Source organism: Acanthaster planci, linkage group LG15 (genome assembly GCF_054643075.1).
Source record: "Acanthaster planci isolate LZ-2023a linkage group LG15, COTS_SCS, whole genome shotgun sequence".
Classification (NCBI taxonomy): Eukaryota; Metazoa; Echinodermata; class Asteroidea; order Valvatida; family Acanthasteridae; genus Acanthaster; species Acanthaster planci.
In genome coordinates, this window is record NC_141791.1 from 3,378,514 (window position 1) to 3,398,306 (window position 19,793).

The 19,793-nt window shown below is 43.6% G+C and overlaps 2 protein-coding genes across 4 annotated transcripts; both read left to right on the forward strand.

Annotated features, from left to right (window-relative positions):
- Window positions 1-190: 190 nt before the first annotated feature.
- On the forward strand, window positions 191-11,008 carry abcb7 (ATP binding cassette subfamily B member 7). The gene is made up of 14 exons (XM_022244756.2): window positions 191-369; window positions 1,135-1,230; window positions 1,848-2,057; window positions 2,586-2,715; window positions 3,282-3,468; window positions 4,018-4,099; window positions 4,286-4,462; window positions 5,002-5,176; window positions 6,090-6,247; window positions 6,888-7,051; window positions 7,338-7,467; window positions 7,611-7,782; window positions 8,080-8,183; window positions 8,946-11,008. Exons 1-14 carry the CDS (start codon window positions 217-219, stop codon window positions 9,213-9,215), a joined length of 2,208 nt encoding a protein of 735 aa, XP_022100448.2. The 5' UTR covers window positions 191-216; the 3' UTR covers window positions 9,216-11,008.
- An 852-nt stretch (window positions 11,009-11,860) lies between these two features.
- Window positions 11,861-19,543, forward strand: LOC110984482 (serine/arginine-rich splicing factor 7-like). 3 transcript variants are annotated; one of them, XR_002598867.2, is made up of 6 exons: window positions 11,861-11,906; window positions 12,980-13,208; window positions 13,959-14,141; window positions 16,351-16,797; window positions 17,332-17,415; window positions 17,917-17,972. XR_002598867.2 is itself a non-coding variant. In XM_022244711.2 (5 exons), the coding sequence occupies exons 2-5, from the start codon at window positions 13,003-13,005 to the stop codon at window positions 17,981-17,983; spliced, it is 540 nt and encodes a 179-aa protein (XP_022100403.1). In that variant the 5' UTR covers window positions 11,871-11,906; window positions 12,980-13,002; the 3' UTR covers window positions 17,984-19,543. The 3 variants fall into 3 exon arrangements, 1 of the variants encoding a protein (XP_022100403.1); XR_002598868.2 differs by having other exon boundaries at window positions 16,351-16,784; window positions 17,917-17,958; XM_022244711.2 differs by lacking the exon at window positions 16,351-16,797 and having other exon boundaries at window positions 11,871-11,906; window positions 17,917-19,543.
- Window positions 19,544-19,793: the final 250 nt, after the last annotated feature.

Sequence of the window (19,793 nt, forward strand, 5' to 3'; positions counted from 1 at the left end):
ATTAGTATCCTGGCGCATGATTAGACGTATAAAAAATAGGTCAAAATTTGATCTTTTTGCTACTGTAAGGAACTGACTTTTAAATTTCAAGTACTTAATACTTCAAAAATTAGACAGAGAGTTTTTGACATAAACTGCCCAAATGAATGACAAATTTAAAGCTACTTTCTGTTTAAAAATTAATCCGCGAGCTTTTCCCATCATGCAAAGTCCAAGATGGCAGCGCTCTTGTCGGTTCCGAGATTAGAGACGTCGTTGTTGAAAACGTCGTTTATACCCAACATTCAGTTTTCCCTTACCTCCAGAATTCGCCAAACCAGAAGCACCTATGTATTACCCAAACGGCCAATAAATTCAGGAAATTACCAGGTAAAAATGAGCCTAAAACCATGAAAGTATGTTGATAACCGTGATTACCAAAGATCGCATGGGCATGATCGGCTCGCTATACCGTATACGATCATATCGTACGATATGAGTGAGGGCGCTGTTCTTTGGATCCAACAATAGGAAACCGTGATAAAATTTGTCTTTTCTCGCAATTTTTCTCAAAATTAAATCTTGCATTTAATTCATTTAAATAAGGCATAAATAAGAACAGACAAATGTCAGGTGAATGTTCATTGCATTGAAATTGACATGTTACAATATGTCGTTGTCTGCCGTCGTTCATCAGTTAAGCATTGCCATCTGTCTACATCTTCCTGTACTGTCATGACTGTGCAGAAAACCCCACAGGAGCATAGGCCTACATGATACTGGCACATGTTGCACATTACAGAAATGTAATTGTACTGTTTTGCATAAATGTACATGATCAGAAGTAGGCCTAACATTAAATTACCGTACTTGATCACTTCATATGCCTACATCATGTTTAGATGTTCAGCCCGACATATTAGGCCTACATGTGGTATTCTTATGGCTGGACATCTTGGAAGATTTGTGTTCTGCATTGTTCAATTTCAAAGGCCGGGGTGTTGTAAACGTCTGTAATCCGGGTAATAGTGTCATGCTGTTTGCGATGATTAATTTGTATGACTTAAAAAAAAAAAGTAGCTGCTTTGTTATGTTTATCATAATTATTTGACCAATATTCTATTTTTGTGCTAAATACATGTATATATTTTGCAGAGGAATACGTCGTTTCTTCTCAATAAGGTGAAATCCCCTCGTACCACCAGGGTGTGTTTATCAAGTAGACAGTATGGATTGCTGCAACAAAAACAGGTAAATGATTCTCCGTACGTTACTGCATTTCAGCTGAGTGATAAATTTCAGGGGAAAAACTCCAAGCATTTTACATTTCTTGAGTGGATAAAAATGGCAAATTATGGAACATATCATCTGTGTCCAAAACCTTGACTTTCTAATTGAGTGTTTACATATTTACCAAATAGACCTTGATTTAATATCGTCAAAACTTTCCTTAGTTGAGCAGACTGATACTTCCTTGTGCTAGCCACTATCTGCCAGTGCCTTGTACAGTCAGTTGATCCATGTTATTTATGTATATCAGGCTTGCGACATAACCTGATCATCTATTTCCTATCCTTGGTGAACGCTTTGGGGTTTTTTACTCTGGGGGACAAGGGATATCAGGCTTGTGAATTTTTTTCAAAAAATGTATAAAATGGAGATTGGCCATTATGATTTTCTTTTGTACTTCTTTGGGAAGGGGTTGGGGGTTGGAGGAAAAGCTACCTCTGGTGCGTTTTGTACACTCATCAAAAAAAAATGGAATGGCACTGAGCAGATAAAGGTCCCTCCCCCCAATTTTTGTTTGTGGCTGTTACGTTCTTTTAGTTGGATTGTCTGAAAGAGTGTCCTTGTGGTCTGCATTTCAGCACTGGGTCAACCCCGCAGTTACCTGCATCGTGGTGCGCAAAGACAGACTCCACGCCCTCAGCACCGGCGTACCGGCCAAGACGGGCGTCTCCAACCAGGTGACTGGCTGGGAGATCATCCGGGAGATGCTGTCCTACATCTGGCCCAGGGACGAGAGGGGGATTAAGATCAGGGTGATGACGGCTCTCGGCCTTCTGGTTGGTGCCAAGGTAATAATCAAGGTTTAATATGAACAACTCACAATATCACAAAACCACCGTTATAGGGCTCAAATCAACATCGTCAGATCGTGGGAAAAGGTCAAGATTTTGTAACTCTGTTTCACAACAATCATACATGGTCCAACTCTTTGTTGCTTGTACTTACAGCATCACATGGTTACCAGTGTCAATCCATGAGCAGGAAATAGACCTTTCTGGATATAAAGTTGGTGTCGTGTCATATTGTGAATAACTCTGTTTATAAAATCCCAGTGGAGGACCAGTTGCAAAGGGGAAAAGAGAGCATTTATTTTGGCTGGTAACCTGCCATTGCTATGCAACTATTTCCCGTTCTAACCAAATATCTGTTCTTGGCGGCAATATAGAATTATAACGATAATTAAATCCGTGTCACAAGGAAGACAGTTGTAGGCTTTCACTGAACGTAGATCATTTGCCTAATGGGGTTGTGTTTTTAGCACCAATTTATACCGCAGTGTGGATTGAGCCCTCATTAGTGTCCTTTTTTTTTGGCAGGTTGCCAATGTGTACGTGCCATTTCTTTTCAAATATGCTGTGGACCATTTGAATGACCACCAGGCAGCAGCAGATGCCATGGCGTCCGGCGGCCAGGCTGCGACAGTGGCTACAGCCCTTCTTATTGGCTGTAAGTGTGGAAGTGCTAATTAACCACTTGCCGCTGGGGACTCAGGTTTCGGGCACTGTGTGTTTATATGCGTGGCCGGGATCGCCGAAATCGGACAAAGGGAACTGGGCCTTGTTAACAAAAGACCGTACTCAGAACAAAACACCAGGCTGCTGGGCATTACCAACATTTTTTCACTCTCAATAGTGGAGATGATCCAGCCTTGTTTTGAAACAGTATACCATGGTTTGGGGCATTTAGAGCAAGCGGATTACCACCGGGGACAAAAGCGCTCCACCACTGCAGCGATGAGCCACACAGTACCCTAATCTGGCCCCTATTGAAAAGAAGTCAGCAGTGCACTGTGCCTGGTTTGTGAACAAAAGAAAGTTACATAACACCGCACAATCTGGGCTCTTTTTACAAGGCTGCAGAGTTTATCACGAAGAAACAAAGTCAAGGCAACAAGCCCCACTTCAAATCATGTCGTATCCTTGATGAACTGGTTCTTCCAATGTTATGAAGAATTGGATGTCATCTTATGAATAACACATGTGACATTTTCCTTGTTGTTTGGTTGCCAATAGACGGAGCAGCCAGGGCGGGAGCCTCCCTCTTCAACGAGATGCGGAATGCTGTCTTCGCCAAAGTGGCCCAGAACTCTATCCGACGGGTCGCCCGGAACGTCTTCTACCACCTGCACTCCCTGGACCTGAACTTTCACCTGTCACGCCAGACTGGTGGCCTGTCCAAAGCCATTGACAGGGGGAGCAGGTGTGTACAATTGTGGCAAAAGCTTAATATTCTAAATTCATTCCCTATGCACTTATCCCTATCCTTTCATTTCTTAAATCAATTCTTTTTACGTTAAATCAGTTATTTTTGACGTTATTTGTACTGCGCCGTTGATCATTTCTATGGAAACGGCGCATTAGAAATTTTCAATTACTATTATTATTAAATTCAAGTCAAACCGGCTGAATTCAACAGAGTGTGACAGTGATCATGAAGAATTGTCGTATATCTTTGGATTCAGCAGTCAACGGAAGTGGTAGGACATCTGCATAAACTGTACAGTATCGAGGCTTGTGCTCATCCAGTGTAGTATGGAATGGCACGAAATCCTTTTCAGCCGAGTGGGTTTTTGTTGCACTCGGCAAGGCGCTCAGAGAAAACCAGAGAAGGATCACGGTCCATGAAGCCACATTATTCCCTGTGTCATGGGAATAGTGTCGGGTGTGGCACATAATCTGACTTGGTTGCATCTTCTCTCCGTTCGTGCATTTTTTTTTTTGATTGTGGCTTTTTCTTTTGGTTTTGCAGAGGCATTAACTTTGTTCTGATGGCGTTGGTGTTCAACATTGTCCCCACGATATTTGAAGTCGGTCTGGTCACAGGAATAATGGTGAGATGCTACAAAATTCTTTATCGGTCCAGTAATTGAAACGGACCTCAGCACCTGCACGGCTGCACCCCAAATTTCCCCCCCCCCTCCTGAGCGGAAGGCTCAACCATCTCCCCAAGTCTAGCGTGGCACTCTGTGGATACATTTAAAGTTGAGTCTTTTCTTCCACCGCATTTGCCATTGCAGTACTTCAGCCTAGGAGCCCCGTTTGCAGGTGTGACGCTGGCCTGCATAGCGGCGTACGCGGCCTTCACGCTCAGCATCACCGCCTGGAGGACGAAATTCAGGGTGGAGATGAACCATGCCGACAATGAGGCTGGTAACCAAGCCATCGACTCACTCATCAACTATGAGACAGTAAAGGTATAACTGGTGCCCCCGTCATTTTCTTATTTTTTTTTTGGAGATGCTGACTTTTGTAGTTGGACTTTAGACACCTTTAGCAATATTACCTAGGGACAGTTGGAATTCTGTTTAAACAGTGAAATCACGCGTGAAATCAGTAGTTGGGTTGGTTTGTGTCTTTTTCGACAAGTCTGACCTACTCGGAAGAAAAGGTATGCTTGTCAAATATTGCAGGTAGGTAAAAATAGTGATCATTGTTGGCATAGCGAGTTGAAGCCGTAAGTGTGCAACCTTTCTGCCAATATTGATGTTTTTTCTTGAGTAATGCAGCAAGCCATCGTTGAGTTGACACAGTGTTCTTGTCCAGGTTGTACCCACTGACTGGGCGCTTGAGTGCTCCATCAGCCAATAGGATAACTTGCTTGGATGTGCGAACTCCTCAACATTAAGGGGGGGTGTGCGCATGTCAACGTTATACTATCTCTTTTTGGCTTTGTTGCTATCAAATATGTCAAGGCTAGGGACTTGTTTTTTTTCTCCTTTTCTCATCCACGAAGTACTTCAACAACGAGAAGTACGAAACGAAGAACTACGACAAGAATCTAGCCAAGTACGAGGTAGCGTCACTCCGGACCACCACGAGCTTGGCACTCCTCAACTGGGGCCAGAACGCCATCTTCAGTGCATCGCTAGCCGCCATCATGGTCCTCGCAAGCAAAGGAATTATCGCCGGTAGGTAATCGTTCACTCTACATCTTGTCGTTCTGTGGAACCAGGGTGAGAAGGTTCCTGATGCTCTGAGGGAAGGTCTCTGAAAACTGGCTTGAGGGATGAGGTGCCTGTTGCTTTGGCCAGTCGTTAACCCTAACCCCCTAGGAACCATCCTCAATCCTCCAAAATCCTCCGATTTTCAACGTGCAAAAATTGCATTCAGCCTCAATCCTCCAAAATTTCTTGAAAATGTTTTTTGGGGGTCTGCCTGCTGCCTCAATCCTTCAAACTCCTCCAGCAATTCCTGTCACTATGTTGAGGCAGTGCGAAGGGCATTCTTGAGCAGTGCGGTTGACTCAAAGGAAATATCGGGCTGAATTTGTGCTTGACCTAGCATAAACAATATAAGGTCTAATCCACGACCTTCATGCATGGCATCCTTCATAATCAGCCATGCACTTTTGCCATTCACCCTCAATCCTCCAAAATCCTCCAAAACCGCCCGAAGGATTTTGGAGGATTGAGGAGGGTTAGGGTTAATGTCTGAAGAATGTTTAAAAAAGGCCAGAAGATATGAAGCAGTAAAGTACATCAGTAGCCGTAACCCTCTGCTTGTTTCATGTAGGAAGGCTATAAGTCATGACAAGAACATCAGGTATTGAACTGAGGTTTTTGCCACTGCTGTTAACATTGCCATCGTTTGGGATCTTTCATGAATAGCAATAACAAACTACTTGCAAACTCTGACAAGTGTTAGTGTTAGCCAGGTAAAACGGGAGTGCTCCCAAAGTCTTTGACATTCCTTTTTTCCGTGGTGGGAAACATTGTAGCTAGTTAGAGGTTGACAAGTTGTCTTTGCCAAACAGCGGTGGTTTTTCCTGCGTGACGGGTAATTTTTCAGAGCTTCCGATGAATTTTTCCTCCACTTGCTCAGGCAACCTCACCGTCGGGGACCTGGTCATGGTGAACGGTCTTCTCTTTCAACTTTCCCTCCCCCTTAACTTTCTCGGGTCAGTGTACCGGGAGATCCGGCAGTCCCTCATCGACATGGGCACCATGTTCAGCCTGCTGAAAGTGGATTCCTCAATCACGGTAGGTGACCACTTCTTTCACTGCGTAACCTCGCTGTTCGGGATGGGTTTAAGTTTGTAAACTTAGAATGGTTGGAGCATCCCTTCTAGAAAGGCTGTTCTAATCTTGAATCTTGGGCCAAAAAAAAATGCTGGCTAAACTTGCAGCAGGCTGGAAAGTCTTTTGTTTGGTCTCTGTCTTACAAGTTTAAGAAAATGGGTCTTCTTCACAAACATTTTTGCTGGACTATCGAACAAAATAACGTGGAGTTCACAGATAGGAACAATGTTGGAAAACTTACAGTCGGCCACAAAGAGACGGTGAGGTTTTACATCATACAAGTTAACCCCTTCAGACATGGAGCCATCCACAGCCATGGCTTTGTGTGAGGATTAGTGCATACCACACATACAGTCTATTCACCATGCAGCTGCTGGTTCAATGGGGCCTGCTGCTGGACAGAGCTTTGCATACTGGGCATACCACAGCCCAGCAGTCACGGTCTAAAGAATCCCGGTGGGAAGGGGTTAATGGAGTTATCAACTGGTTTAGCAATGTAATATGTCTGTTGCATGTTTCTACCCACAGCCAGTGGAGGTTTAGTTTTGCGTTTTAAGACAATGATTTTTGGGGGGGTTTGTTCCTTTTTTTCATTTGCCAGAGTAAAGTAAACGCCCCGGCCCTCGACATTACGCCTCAAAACTGCTCTATCACGTTTGAAGATGTCAGCTTCGCTTACGTGGAAGGGCAGCAAATCTTCAAGAACTTGTCTTTCACCGTCCCCGCGGGGAAGAAGGTCGCCATCGTCGGTGGGAGTGGATCTGGGTGAGACAGCAAACTTAACAGCCGTGTCCAAAAGTTGTGGCTGTGGCTATGAACAAACACTTCCACTTGCCAGTGGCCCCAACCATTGTCCATAGACTTGCATGTTATTGTCAGCCACGGTGAAGTTATTCAGACAGTCCACTAGTGTAACGTTTCGACTGAGACGGGATTTCAGAACACCATTATATAACAACACCAGTTGAAGTACAGTACCCTCCCAGGCTATCATGACGATTTATTTTGATGGGCTATACTCTTTTTTTTCTGTTTTTTTTTTTTTTTGCAGGAAATCTACCATCATCAGAATGTTGTACAGATTCTATGACCCTGACTCGGGGCGTATTTTAATCAATAACAGCGACATCCGTGACGTGGACCTGGAAAGTCTACGGAGTTCAATTGGTGTGGTCCCCCAGGTAGGTAGCATATCAAAACCGGGTGTATGGGTGACTTGTTGCACATTATGATTTCATAATACCATTACTTGATAAGAGTCAAGGAACTCCAAGAAGTGCGTCACCTGACTACAAAGTGTTGGGTGTTCTTTCCGTCCCATAAGGACTGCGTTCTCTTCCACAACACCATCTTCTACAATCTGCACTACGGGAACTTCGACGCCACGACGGAGGAGGTGTTTGCGGCCGCCAAGATGGCCGACGTGGACGAGAGCGTGAGGAGAATGCCCAAGGGCTATGACACCGAAGTGGGGGAACGGGGCCTGAAACTGTCAGGTTTGTATGGCCGGGTTGCACCGGCAGCCATGTTGGAGTGAAGGTTCACTTGAAGCCATGTTGGAGGAACAGTGTGTCGTGTGCTGCCTCTGTGAAGATTGTCAGATTGTCCAACGACTTTTCAAGGTTTAATGCATAATGCCAATAAACTGCAGAATTTGGACTGTTTCTTGAAGACTGCATCTTACTGAAGACTGCATCTTACAATAACTCCCATTGTTTGTTGAAGCCATGTTTTCTTCTCAGTTTGGATATGAAAGGCAGCTTATTTTCATTGGTGTCGGTTGGTGTCCCCAGGGGGTGAGAAACAGCGCGTTGCTATAGCCAGGACAATTCTCAAGAATCCTCCAATCATCCTGTACGATGAAGCAACATCATCTCTTGACTCCATCACTGAACAGGTATCGCAGTCTAAATGCTGACAGAAGACACCTTTTGTAAGCTTCGCTGTGGTATGTTGGTGTCTTCGATGGGATCCCTGTGGGACTGAGCCAAAAAAGCTGAATTTTCAAAGAAGTTTAGTTTCAGTCAGATAGTGAAATATACAGTTCAGAATTGAGAAGTGCTCATAATCCAAAACATTTTAACGAGATTACGCTAAGGCTATTTTAGCTGTTATCACTTTTTTCTTTCAGAGTGAGCAGGTCGTTTGAGCCCAATTTGAAAAGAAAAAAGGCCTCCTTTTGGTTCATTGAGATTTGGTTCTCATGTGACAAAGCTCCACTAACCACCTCATGCCGGAGAAAGTTTAAACATAATCTGGCTTTCTGTGTAATGTGCACATGCACAGCTGGCGGGTTAAAATGTCAAGCTTTTTGCTTCCCTCCAGCTTAAACGAAAGCACACTTATTCCTCATTTCTTGTGTACAAAGTCCCTGATATCGGCGGAGGTGGAACATGTGTGGACCTTTAACTTAGTCACTGTGCATAGCTTCTTGTGGTAGCAAAGTTTGTCCAGTGGTCCTGCCCCAGTCTATTGAAAACTACGAGCCTGAAGTTATTAGTAATGTACAAAAAATGTTCAAATGACTCTTGCAAATCGGTATTTGGAGGGTTTGGCTGTTAGCGGCCTTGTCTCGCCTTGTTTTGAAAGTTGACACTTTTGGGCCCAAAATGAGGCTGTCTACCAGTGGTGAGTTGTTCCGTGCTTGCTCTTAACGCAGAACATCCTGAATGCCATGAAGACTGTGACGGCTGGCCGTACCTCTATCTTCATTGCCCACCGCCTGTCCACCGTGGTGGACGCGGACGAGATCCTGGTCCTCCGGGAGGGTCGCGTGGTGGAGCGGGGGAACCACTACATGCTGCTGAGCAACCCGGACAGCTTCTACAGCGTGCTGTGGAAGAACCAGAACCGGGTGGCCCTGGAGGGGAGCCGGAACGGGGCGGAGTTTCAGAGCAATGGGGAGGAGGAGGAAGAGGCTTTGCCCTGATTTGACCGCTTTCTGGTTTTTTTTTGGTTTCTTTTCGTAGTGAGGATGGGAGACATTTGTGGCAAAGTTGAAAGCTACAGATGTGACGTTGAAAGCACAAATTTCTTGAGGCTCAGTTTTCTTTTTAAGATTTGTCCTTGAATGTGTTGAGTCATTTTTATGAGCCCCAATTATTAATTTGTATTTCTTGACTCCCTTTTTTTAGTAGAACAGTCTGGTTTTTGACATGCACCTTTGTAGGGGTAGAATAACGTGTATCCCACATCAGAGCCACTGCCAGTTGTGCCGTTACACTGTGTTAGTATTGTCCAAGTGATTTGAGTTTTTTGACAAATTCACTGCAGTCTAACTTTTTATCACTGAAAAAAAGTTACAATTAACGGCCAGAAGAAGGAGAACCGAGGATGAAATCTGAAATCTGTTGTACAAACATTTTTCACTTTATCAGTGAAGATGTCAGACTTATTTGTACTTGGTGCATGTCTTTACGAATTTGAATTGTAAATAAGATGTTATATAACGATATAAACTTATTTCAAAAATCGTAATGTGAATAAGATTATGCGTTGTAAATTTCTCAAAGTAATCTTGGTTTATAACGGTAGAGTACTTTTTGTAAGGTTCGAGGAGGATTCGTAGTACTTCTACAAAGTTTAGGTTGTGATATTCAACTCTGTGGTTCATTTTATTTGTGCGTAAATTTTTTACTGTGGTACTAAGAGTGCATGACATTACCCCTAGCAATGGCGGCTGGTCACGTTCCTCTGAAACAAATGCAATACTGGTTGTCCATGGGAGATCCACTTGATAGTTGGTCGTGTGCAGTCCGTTCCCTGGTACCCTCATTTCCCGCGGCAGTTAGCAGGATGCGACCCTCACTGGCCTTTCTGAGCAAAATGCGTCTCTTTTTGAGCGCCATTGTCACCATAAGCCAATCATGGGATAGTTTTGTGCACATTTAAAGGAAAATTGGTCATGTGACCATGTGCTGTTTAATTTGCGTGAGGATGTGCATACTTGCACTATACCCTCCGTAGACGACTCCTTGTCCACTTAGAATAGCAGGCACACACCGGGGAATTTTTTTCTTATCTTTCTAAACCTTAATATGGAGTAGGGGCGTTTTGGTGAAAGGTAATCGAAGCATAAAAGTAATCTTATGTATCTTATTTTCTGTGAGATAGTTCCTTTCTCCCAGGGTGAATGAGCATATCACCTTATTGGATGTGCAAAGTAACTTGTGTGTCTGACTTGTAGGTTGTATAACACACTCAGATGTTTACCAATGCTGTCTCAGCAGTTCAGAAATATGGAGCTGAGGCTGCAAGTCTTTGCCTGTTAACAGAGGGACACAGCCTTGAGGGGCCAGTTACTTGTAGATTTTCTGGTCATTCTAGAAATACCCCCAGAGCTACCATTGATATTTTAATTTCCCCCAGGATAATTTTTTCAAGTTTCTCCATCTGTCCGTAGTTGGGACAATGTGGATGGAGAGTGGAATTTTTGTTCTTCTTTGAACAAAATTTACAAAAGTACAGCAAATGATGAGTAGATTGGTCTATCAGGTAGTAACCTATGCAGCCTGCCAATTGTTTTGAATTTTCATGCCGAATTATGGGGGACTTACTGAGAAGCTACATAAGTATATGGGGAGTTAAGTTTTGGGGAATTTCCAAGTGGTGCACTTTGTAGGCAAGCCACACAGAAGTTTGAAAAAGTGCTTAAATGGCTGGAAAACGTTTGTATTTGTAAGAAGCCGGGTGAAAAAAAACATACTATTTTGATACATGAAACTGGTGTTTGTTTTACTTTTTTCTAGGAGTGTTGTGAAAGTGTAAGCTGAAAGATCTGATGGAGATGGTCCGTACTGCAAGGAAAACAGAAAAATGAGAACATTCATAATTTGTGCATTTCAGAGTGGGTCAATGCAACATTCTGGAAAAGAGTTTAGCGGGGGGGGGAGTTCACCTGCATAGTGCTTCTGTACGTATGCATACCATTAACAATAAAGAACGCCGCGCACTAAATTCAAGTGAGATATTCTGATGAGCTCAGCGTAAAAGTGCGCCCCTCAGTTTCTTTTGAAAAAATAGATTTTTTGGCCCCCCCCCAAAAAGATGGATTGTGGAAATACGGGCCAGGATCAACTCCAGTGATCTAGGGGTTTCCACGTGATGAGGGCAGGGTTGGTAAAAGTACGGATGAAAAACCACCCTTCGTGCCCAAGAAAGTAGCCGGAAGCCAATTAAAAAAAATAGCTGCGCGCCGGCTTGGGAACTATCACTTTTCGGGTGGGTGGGTTATTTTATGTGGATAATTAAAAAATGTAACTGGCTATCCACCAAAATTGAAGAGAAATTGAAAGATTAGAGTCAAGAAAATAATTTTATTTTGTTAGAGAAACTCTATAAATGGCGGGTTGCATGTTACCATGGAGGAATGATGTTACTGAGCCCTGCTGAACTTTGTTGATTTTAGACTGTTTTTAACGGGGCCTGAGTAATGTGCCCAGCCAGCCCACGTGTTGACCACTTGTCCCGTGGTTTGTATTACAGCGGCGACCCCCGTGAAATTCTGTTGTGTCTGGCACCTTGACTGAAGCATTTTATAAACTTGAAAACTTTCAGAGTACCCGGCTATTAATTTTCCGGCAATTTGCACGCGTATGCTAGCTACAAAAACTACACTGAGGTAGGCACAATCAATTTTTGTCAAGTTTTATGAAGTCTTTCGCAAATGTTCAGACAGTACGTGTCGATATTTGGTCAGTACATGAACATAGTTTGTATTGGTTAATTGCAACACGTGCATTTGTCTCCTAAAAGATGCATTTCACTGCTTGTACGAGTGGCTCGCTGTTGCGCCATGTATGACCACTGACATGGTTTAGAAATTACACCCACTTCGCCCCGTTTCTGCATCGCCACATCGCTGTATCGCCGCATCCCCACTTCACCCCATCCCCACTTCGCCCCATCCCCACTTCGCCCCATTTCCACTTCGCCCTATTTCCACTTTGCCCCATTACAAGCCTCTTCAGTAAATGGTCGAGAAAGGAGTTCCACAAACATGACAAACGACGGCGAGTTAGGCCCTAGGGTTGCCCAGGCATGCCAGGTGGACTCCCTGACCTAGTCCCACTACTAGTGCGGCACAGACTCTCACTCCCGCTCCATCCTTAGCCACCCATCCGTAAACACAATTTCTTGTCGGCATACTGAAAATTTTCAGCGCACCCACTTATCATCGTGGGCACAATTCTTTTGCACACAGAGATGATCCTTAGCCTCTCCACTTTCTTAGCGCCATTTAATGAATGATTATCACGCTGTTCTGGTATTTTCCAGTCTTTTTGCCTTCACCCATTCAATCTCATGGGTTCACTCTCACAGTCGCCATCTTTAAAATAAGGTTGTTGAACATTACGTCACTTGATTCCTCATCGTCTCGACGGCTGTTCCATGTCATTGGTGCATGTATGTAGCATCTTATTGCTCAGTCCGTGTATTAGATATGTATTAGATAATACATGTATTGAATTCTGCCATTTCTTCCTTTCAAATACCCAAAAGAATTTAAGGTTTCTTAAACGTGATTTAAAAAGAAAATTTTAAAGAGATTTAAATCATGTGTTTAAATCAAACAACCTGGCTAGTTTGACAAAATTTGAGTGAGCTGTGAAAATTGTTACGCTTCCCACAGCTTGGGAAGAAAAATGAAATGCCAAACTTTGAATCAATATTGAAATCTATCATTTGTTGCAGATATTACCTGTCGAGTGAGCAGAATGTCTTATTTCCACCGAAGCGTCGATTGCAAGGTGTACGTCGGTAACTTGGGGTCGGGCGCCAGTCGTCATGAGCTAGAAGATGCCTTCATCAAGTACGGGGACCTGACCAATGTTTGGGTGGCCAGGAACCCTCCTGGATTTGCATTTGTTGAGTTCAAGAATCGCAGTGATGCGCTGCGTGCCGTAGATGGCTTGGACGACTGGTAATGGCGTGATAAAAAAAGAAATGTTTTCGCAAAAGACTTGTAGCTAGGCTTATATTTCATCCGTAACAAGTGAAAACAACAGAGTGAAGCAGATGTGCATTTACATTAGCACAGGTTGGGGGAGGGGCCTTGTTATATCCGGCGGTTTGCATTCAACACCCAGCTGTGTAAGTGCCAAATTCAGGGGTGGTAGCCATTTGAAAAGTCACTGTCAGTAAAGTGTTGGGTAGAAACGTCGCTGTCTTGATATATACTTTTGGGTCAGTAGGCCAGATATGACAATACCCTCTCACACTTAATCAGCAAAGACTCCCAAGTGGAGAGAATTAGACAGCACTGTTTGTGTGTCAGAGGATTATGTTGGCGTTCCTTGTGGTATGTTTTGAAACCTCCACTGAAGTAGCATTTCTGCAGCAACGCGTAGGGCAGTCATGGCAAAGGAATGTGACAGTGATGTGGAGGATATCGTAGAGCAAAGGTTGAAGAAACCTGTAAGGAGATGACATGTTGAAGGGAAACCCCAAGATAACTTCTGGGAGACAAATTCCATGTATTCAGGTTGAAGACCCAACCCACTGGCTGGCCTGGGTGGGGTTTGAACGTGGCTCGCAGGTGAAGAAGTTACCGCCACTCAAACCTAAAGTCGGTCTTATTGTTTTTTCCAGTCATCAAACTGGTCGTTGTAGCGATAGGGATTGGCCAAATAGAGCTAAGCACTTTTTTCCCTCCTCCCTGAATCTCACCCAGCTACCTCTGTGGGCGTCGGATCACCGTCGAGATGTCGACGGGGGAGAGCCGAAATCGGGGCAGTGGCCGTTACCCGCCCCGTCGCTCCATCAGCGACGAGAAGTGCTACGAGTGCGGGCAGAGGGGCCACTTTGCCCGGGACTGTCGCTACAACCGTCGCCGTAACCGCAGGTCCCGCAGCAGGTGAGATTACGAGATCTACAGCCATTCAGAGGCGCATTTCCTGTATTCCTTCCCGAGTTGCACCCGATGATGGTATCGGTCACGTTTCTTTGGCAACTGTAGGCGCGTGGGCAGGGACTCTCGTGTTCGCTGTATGCAATTGGACGTGAGACATGTTGAGACCCTTGCATCTCACTTGAGGCCTTGTTTACCAGAGTGTCTTCACATGATTTTCAAAATGTCCTTTGTTTGCTCCATGAAATTGAAATGAAGGGCTTGAAGCAGTTACATTTTTGAACACATTGTTGAAGAAACGTCAAGGTTTAGGAAAACGTTTGGTTTCGTCTCTGCTGCCTTGTTTTGCCATTACTTGTCTGCTGGAAGTCGGGCAGGAAGGAATTACGGTGGTTATAAAATCTAGCACAAAGCCCGTGTTGACTGCGCTCACTCTAAAAAGTGATTCTGATGGCCATGTTCATCTGAAGCTTTGAAACACAGAACTGAACACTCTTGGGGTGGCCGAGTAAAAAAAAAAAACTGGAAGGTTGTACTGGAAATGTGCCTTAAATTAGTCCACAAAACCTGCGAAAATGTAGGACAAGCCTGGTTGGGTTTTCAATGGAAAGACGGGAAGACAGTTCACTGACGCTTGGTCATAAAGCTGCCTGAAAAGAGTAAAATACAGGAGGGGCGGCGTCCAATGAGGTTTACCATCCAGACGCACAATGGAGTTGCCAAAACGTTTGCGTGCATGTGCGTATGTGTAGGGATTTTATTGTACTGGCGTGGCGGAAACAGTGCTCCCGTTTTCGAGCGTGTGTTTCTTCTGATCAGGCATCAATTCTGAATAAAGTTGCTTTCAAAAGCGGTGAAAAGCACCTCTCTTCTTTTTCAGCTTGTTTCTCAGAGTCATTTTTTTTTGGCAGCAGTGTCATACTCGAGCATCATTTTGCAGAAAGGGTTTGAAAAGTGTTAACCCTAACCCTCCTCAATCCTTCACCTGTTGGAGGACTGAGGAGTGTTAGCGTTAAAGACAAGTTTAACAGGTGTATACAGGTCAACGGGAAAAAAAAAACGCAGTGCCATTCTTTCCTCATTGATGTCCTGAGCTGTACATTTATAAAGCCATTTCCAAAGGCACTAGCTACCAACTGGATGTGGTTTTCTGAATGGGTGTACACCTGTTACCCCTTTGGCAGTCATTAACAATTTAATTGATCCACTGGCTCTGTAAAGCAGGTGGTGCATTACAATCGCACTGTGTCAAGCCGCAACATCTAAATGCATTCCCATTGGGGATCGGAGAACAAATCCATGGGCAGTACAGCTCCATGAAAGGGTGTAAGCACCTTGCTTACTTAATTGCTTAAAGGCAGAAGGCAACTGTGTAGTGACAGAAAACCATATGCAGCAAGGTGTGAGACGGAGAGAACCCCCCCCCTGCTTTGTGTTGGTCATTGTCTCGCAGGAATGTGGGGAATTCCTTTCAGACATCTTGGGGGGATGTGTTAAGTAACAATAGTCTGGAATGTGTATAGGGATTGGACATGTTGGGGGTACCCCTCGGTCTCATTTCTTGCTGGGTATACAGAAAACAGTGAAAGCCATCGTAGATCAATGTGCATTTCAGGTGCAGTCATAGACGTTATTTTTGAAGTCACAAAGTCATTGTACTTGTATTCCTTTTTAATGTGTCTCTCTCTCTTCGCAGTTTTCCCAGTTTCTGAGATTTCTTCTGTTTTCCCCCCTTTATTTCCTTCCAATAAAACATAACGACAGTATAGGACAACCATGTTTGTCTTCATCTCAAAACTTTGAGGAAGGACGGGGTCCTTGTGTATTGTCGTTTTGAATCTGTCTTTCTTAGCTTTTTTTTTTTTAAATTTGTAGTACAGTGGATTCTCCCTTTTTTCTGTCTCTTGCAGATGTTTTGACCCTTTTGGAAACACATGGATGTTCTCTCTAGTTGAAATAATGTATTTTCCTGATTTTTTTAATGAGAAGAAAGATCTAGCCAACTTTGCTCTCCGCGTATGATTTTACACTGAGGGATGTTTTGGGCAACTGAAATTTCAATGAGATAAGCTTATAAGTTAAAAAGGGAATCACTTCCAAAACGTGTCAAGTCTGTAAACTTAAAATTCACTTAGTTGAAGCCTTGTTTTCTCTTAATTAAGTAAACAAATGTTGATATGTTTTGACACTGTATTCGCACTCAACTCACCTACAGGAGCCCCCAGTATCGCCCCATCTAGCGCACTTGTCAGCTAGTCAGCTAACCAAAGAGGGCTAGTCAGCTAACCAAAGACAGCTAGTCAGCTAACCAGTTCGTCAGCTGAACAGCTCGACGGCTCTAGGTTCAACCAACCCCCCCAACAGGGCCCTGGGCGGCTAGATCAGCTTAGAAAAACATAATAAAAACCCAAACAAAACCACTAGCTCGCTCGTCGCATCGCCACCACTCAGCACATGACCACCATGACACGAACTTCTCGCGGCCACCATTAGCCCGTCATGCGATCGGCACGACCCGTCCACGCGACTCAACACTTGACCAACATGCAGAGCATGCTCCGTCCGTGTCGGATCCTTGTGCCGTCGTGCCATAGATGGGCCATAAATGTCCCCAAATTTCGTCAGCTTGTTTGGTTTAAAAGGACACGGGTGTGTGTAAAAAGTGTGTAATCATTGTTTCTCTTTTGACAAAAAAAAGTGTTCATTTTTGGTATCCAAGTTTTAATGTATTAGGTATGAGTTTTAACTGTTTTGTGGTCATGCTGGTGGGTGGTATTCGGAAGAACGTGTCGCTCATGGGTTTGATACCATGTGTTGACCTAGCTGTGCATTCTTCCCATATTTTTGAAACTGAAAACTCTCAAAGTTAACCGATGGAGACCCATTGAGAATTTCTTAGAGATTTGCGTTTTTGTTTGTTTTCATATTCGCAAAGTAATCATCCATCTGGATTTCCTCATCAGTACCATATCCTTTGACCGCTTTCATTTTGAACAGTCGCGTCTCCAGTTGGCTTTGCTTTGAAGCTTTGTTTCGAAAGAACCCCCAAAAGCTGAAGAAGCAAATCTGATTTGTTTCTGCTCAAAGTTTTTGCAGTTGGGTGAAACTTTTAACTGTTTATGACGTCTGTATTCTGTTAGACGCCGCCCAGTATTTGGACATGTTTTATTTGGTGGTTGGTTGTTACCCACTGCAGGTCTCGCTCCAGATCGTATTCCCCGCGCCGCCACCGAAGCCGAAGTTCCAGTCGTAACTACCGTAGCCGTTCTCGGAGCCGAAGGTAAACAGGTTTTTTTGGTGTGTTCTTTGTTTCTGCACGTAAAACAGGACTGTTCAAGCCATCAAATGAAAAAAAAATTGAACTGAGAAAAGAGTGTTTAGGTCAGCCAGGTTTTAAAAGAAATTGATGAGGTAACCATTTTAATATTTTGTAGCAAAAGTGTTTTCCAAAACGACACTTTTTTGGGGGGGGGAAACTGCCGAGCTTTCAAGCTTTCACCCATTATATGGGTTTTTAACTTACCCATTTGCACGGTATTTGCACCTGTATGTAAATGAGCACAACTCAAAGGGAAATAAATGATGCAGTGTTGAAGTTACAAGGTTTCAACTGACGTCACACTTCTTACATATAAAAGAATCTGTCCTTGTTTCTTGATACCCTATTGCAAACCTCATTTGACATTGTCACAGAAGGTTCTGGAGTCAAATTAACACTGGAAGCAAATCTGACATTCTAACCCCCCTCTCTTTGGTTTTGTTTTCCCCTCCATTATTCCAGCCGCTCTCGCTCCTACCACAGCCCACCGCGACGTCGTAGCCAGTCATATGACAGGGACTATTACTAAAAAACCTCCTGGCTCTGCGTGATTTGACGATTAAACCGTTAACTCTGATCATTTGTTTGGTCGTACGGTTCGAATTTTTAACGAAAGTAGCCAGCCATCGACATACAATGATATTGTCAGTCAAACAAGAATAATTGTTACATCTTAGAAACAGGCACACGTAAACTTGTGCATAATGACATGGCTCTGGTTTTATGAGCAAGTTGCTCTTTTTTGTAATGCACCGTCACGTCAAGATTTTTCCTTGAGCACACCTGAAGGCACAGCACACCGGAATGCTTTCAATATCACGATCTTTTAGGGTGAACGTGGGTTTTGTAATGACATGAAAAAGCCCATTTGCATGGAATACTTGCGGCTGATTTCACGGAATCCGTTTTTAAAAGTTACTTAATAGTTGCGCTAAACTGTTCTTTTGGTTCTGTGATGGCGCTCCTCAGTTACGATCAAGCCCATTTTAAACAGGCTGTGTCTGTTGGATGTTTCACTGTGTTGATTTTTTTTCTTTTCCCCAAGGGTAAGATTGAAAGGACACGTCATTAACCCCAATCTTCTCAAATCCTCCATGCATAATTGGAAGATCGTCAACGAGTGAGACTGACATCTGATTTGTGTAACGATCGATACTATCCTTAGTTTGGAATACCAAGCTAACTGTAAAAATCTCCACAAAAATTCAGCCTGGATATAAGAATGTGTTCTGAAAGATTACTGTAAAGTTGAAACCACATATTGGAACAGTTCATTCCCACATGCCAATCCATCTTTTTATTCTGTCCTGTTACAAACTGACAGGAGAAACTTGTTTCTGTTACAAAATCATAAATTTGTTGTTTTTTTATTGTACATTTGTATTAAAAGTCTGTTGAATTCATTGTATTAAAACTGGCGATTTCATGGCGGCTAAATGACAGAGCTAGAGCGTATCTGGGCAGTACGGGCGATTCACAATAGAGCGCCTCCAAGAGTTTGCAACACGTTGGCCAATCAGAGTGCACGAAATCTGTCGACCAAATTCGCATTTTGAAAGGGTCAACAGATTTCGCGCGTTGTGATTGGCCAACACGTTGCAAATTCTTGGAGGTGCTGTATTGTGAATCGCCCGTTTGTCAACACCCCCCGTGGCCTTTTATTTGTTGCTTCACTGTGGTTTGCTAGAAAGATTTCGGGACTTTGCTTTGAGAAATATGGTTTCTGAATCGCGATCGTATTTGCCACACTGTGATGCTATCTGTTGAGCACATTGTGGAATTGCATGTGCCCACCTCATTGCTACTTGTACAATGTACATAACTACCAGTGATTCATAACAATGTTACTTTTTGCATATTCGAGGTGGGTTTGCTGGCACTCGTGATGCTTCTTAAGTGGCATCACTTGAAAGGGGAAAGGTCAGGTATGCTGTAAATAACATCCTGTGAAAATTGACAACTAGTATTCAAACGAAAGTGAAAGGATAAAACGCTGGAGTCATTTTGGGGACAGCGGTTGGGCATTTCCTTGGTATTTTGTCAGAACGCTTAATAAAGACACTTTGCTGAATTTGTAACCCCTAGAAAACCCTTGATGACACCCGATCTTTGCGTTGTGGGAACATAGTTTTCCATCATGTGTAACTCGCGACTTAATGGCTGAAATGTATATGTACGTATTGAGGTTATACTGTTATGAAAAATGCACGTAATGAAATCCTGCCCTGTCGCATGATGTCCAACTCCAGGGGCGGGTCCGTAAAGAAGAAGGTCCCATCCGTCAAGAACAAGTGGGTTAGGTCCTTATGAAATTGTATTTAGTCACACAAAAAGCTTTT

What these genes read in the sequence shown, in the direction of transcription:
- abcb7 (XM_022244756.2), top strand. Translation starts at nt 217, where the DNA reads ATGGCAGCGCTCTTGTCGGTTCCGAGATTAGAGACGTCGTTGTTGAAA. An exon ending in TAAATTCAGGAAATTACCAG is followed by an intron (nt 370 to 1,134) that starts GTAAAAATGAGC and finishes TATATTTTGCAG; the next exon opens with AGGAATACGTCGTTTCTTCT. An exon ending in ACGGGGCCTGAAACTGTCAG is followed by an intron (nt 7,783 to 8,079) that starts GTTTGTATGGCC and finishes TGGTGTCCCCAG; the next exon opens with GGGGTGAGAAACAGCGCGTT.
- LOC110984482 (XM_022244711.2), top strand. Translation starts at nt 13,003, where the DNA reads ATGTCTTATTTCCACCGAAGCGTCGATTGCAAGGTGTACGTCGGTAAC. An exon ending in AACCGCAGGTCCCGCAGCAG is followed by an intron (nt 14,142 to 17,331) that starts GTGAGATTACGA and finishes TACCCACTGCAG; the next exon opens with GTCTCGCTCCAGATCGTATT. An exon ending in AGCCGTTCTCGGAGCCGAAG is followed by an intron (nt 17,416 to 17,916) that starts GTAAACAGGTTT and finishes CCATTATTCCAG; the next exon opens with CCGCTCTCGCTCCTACCACA.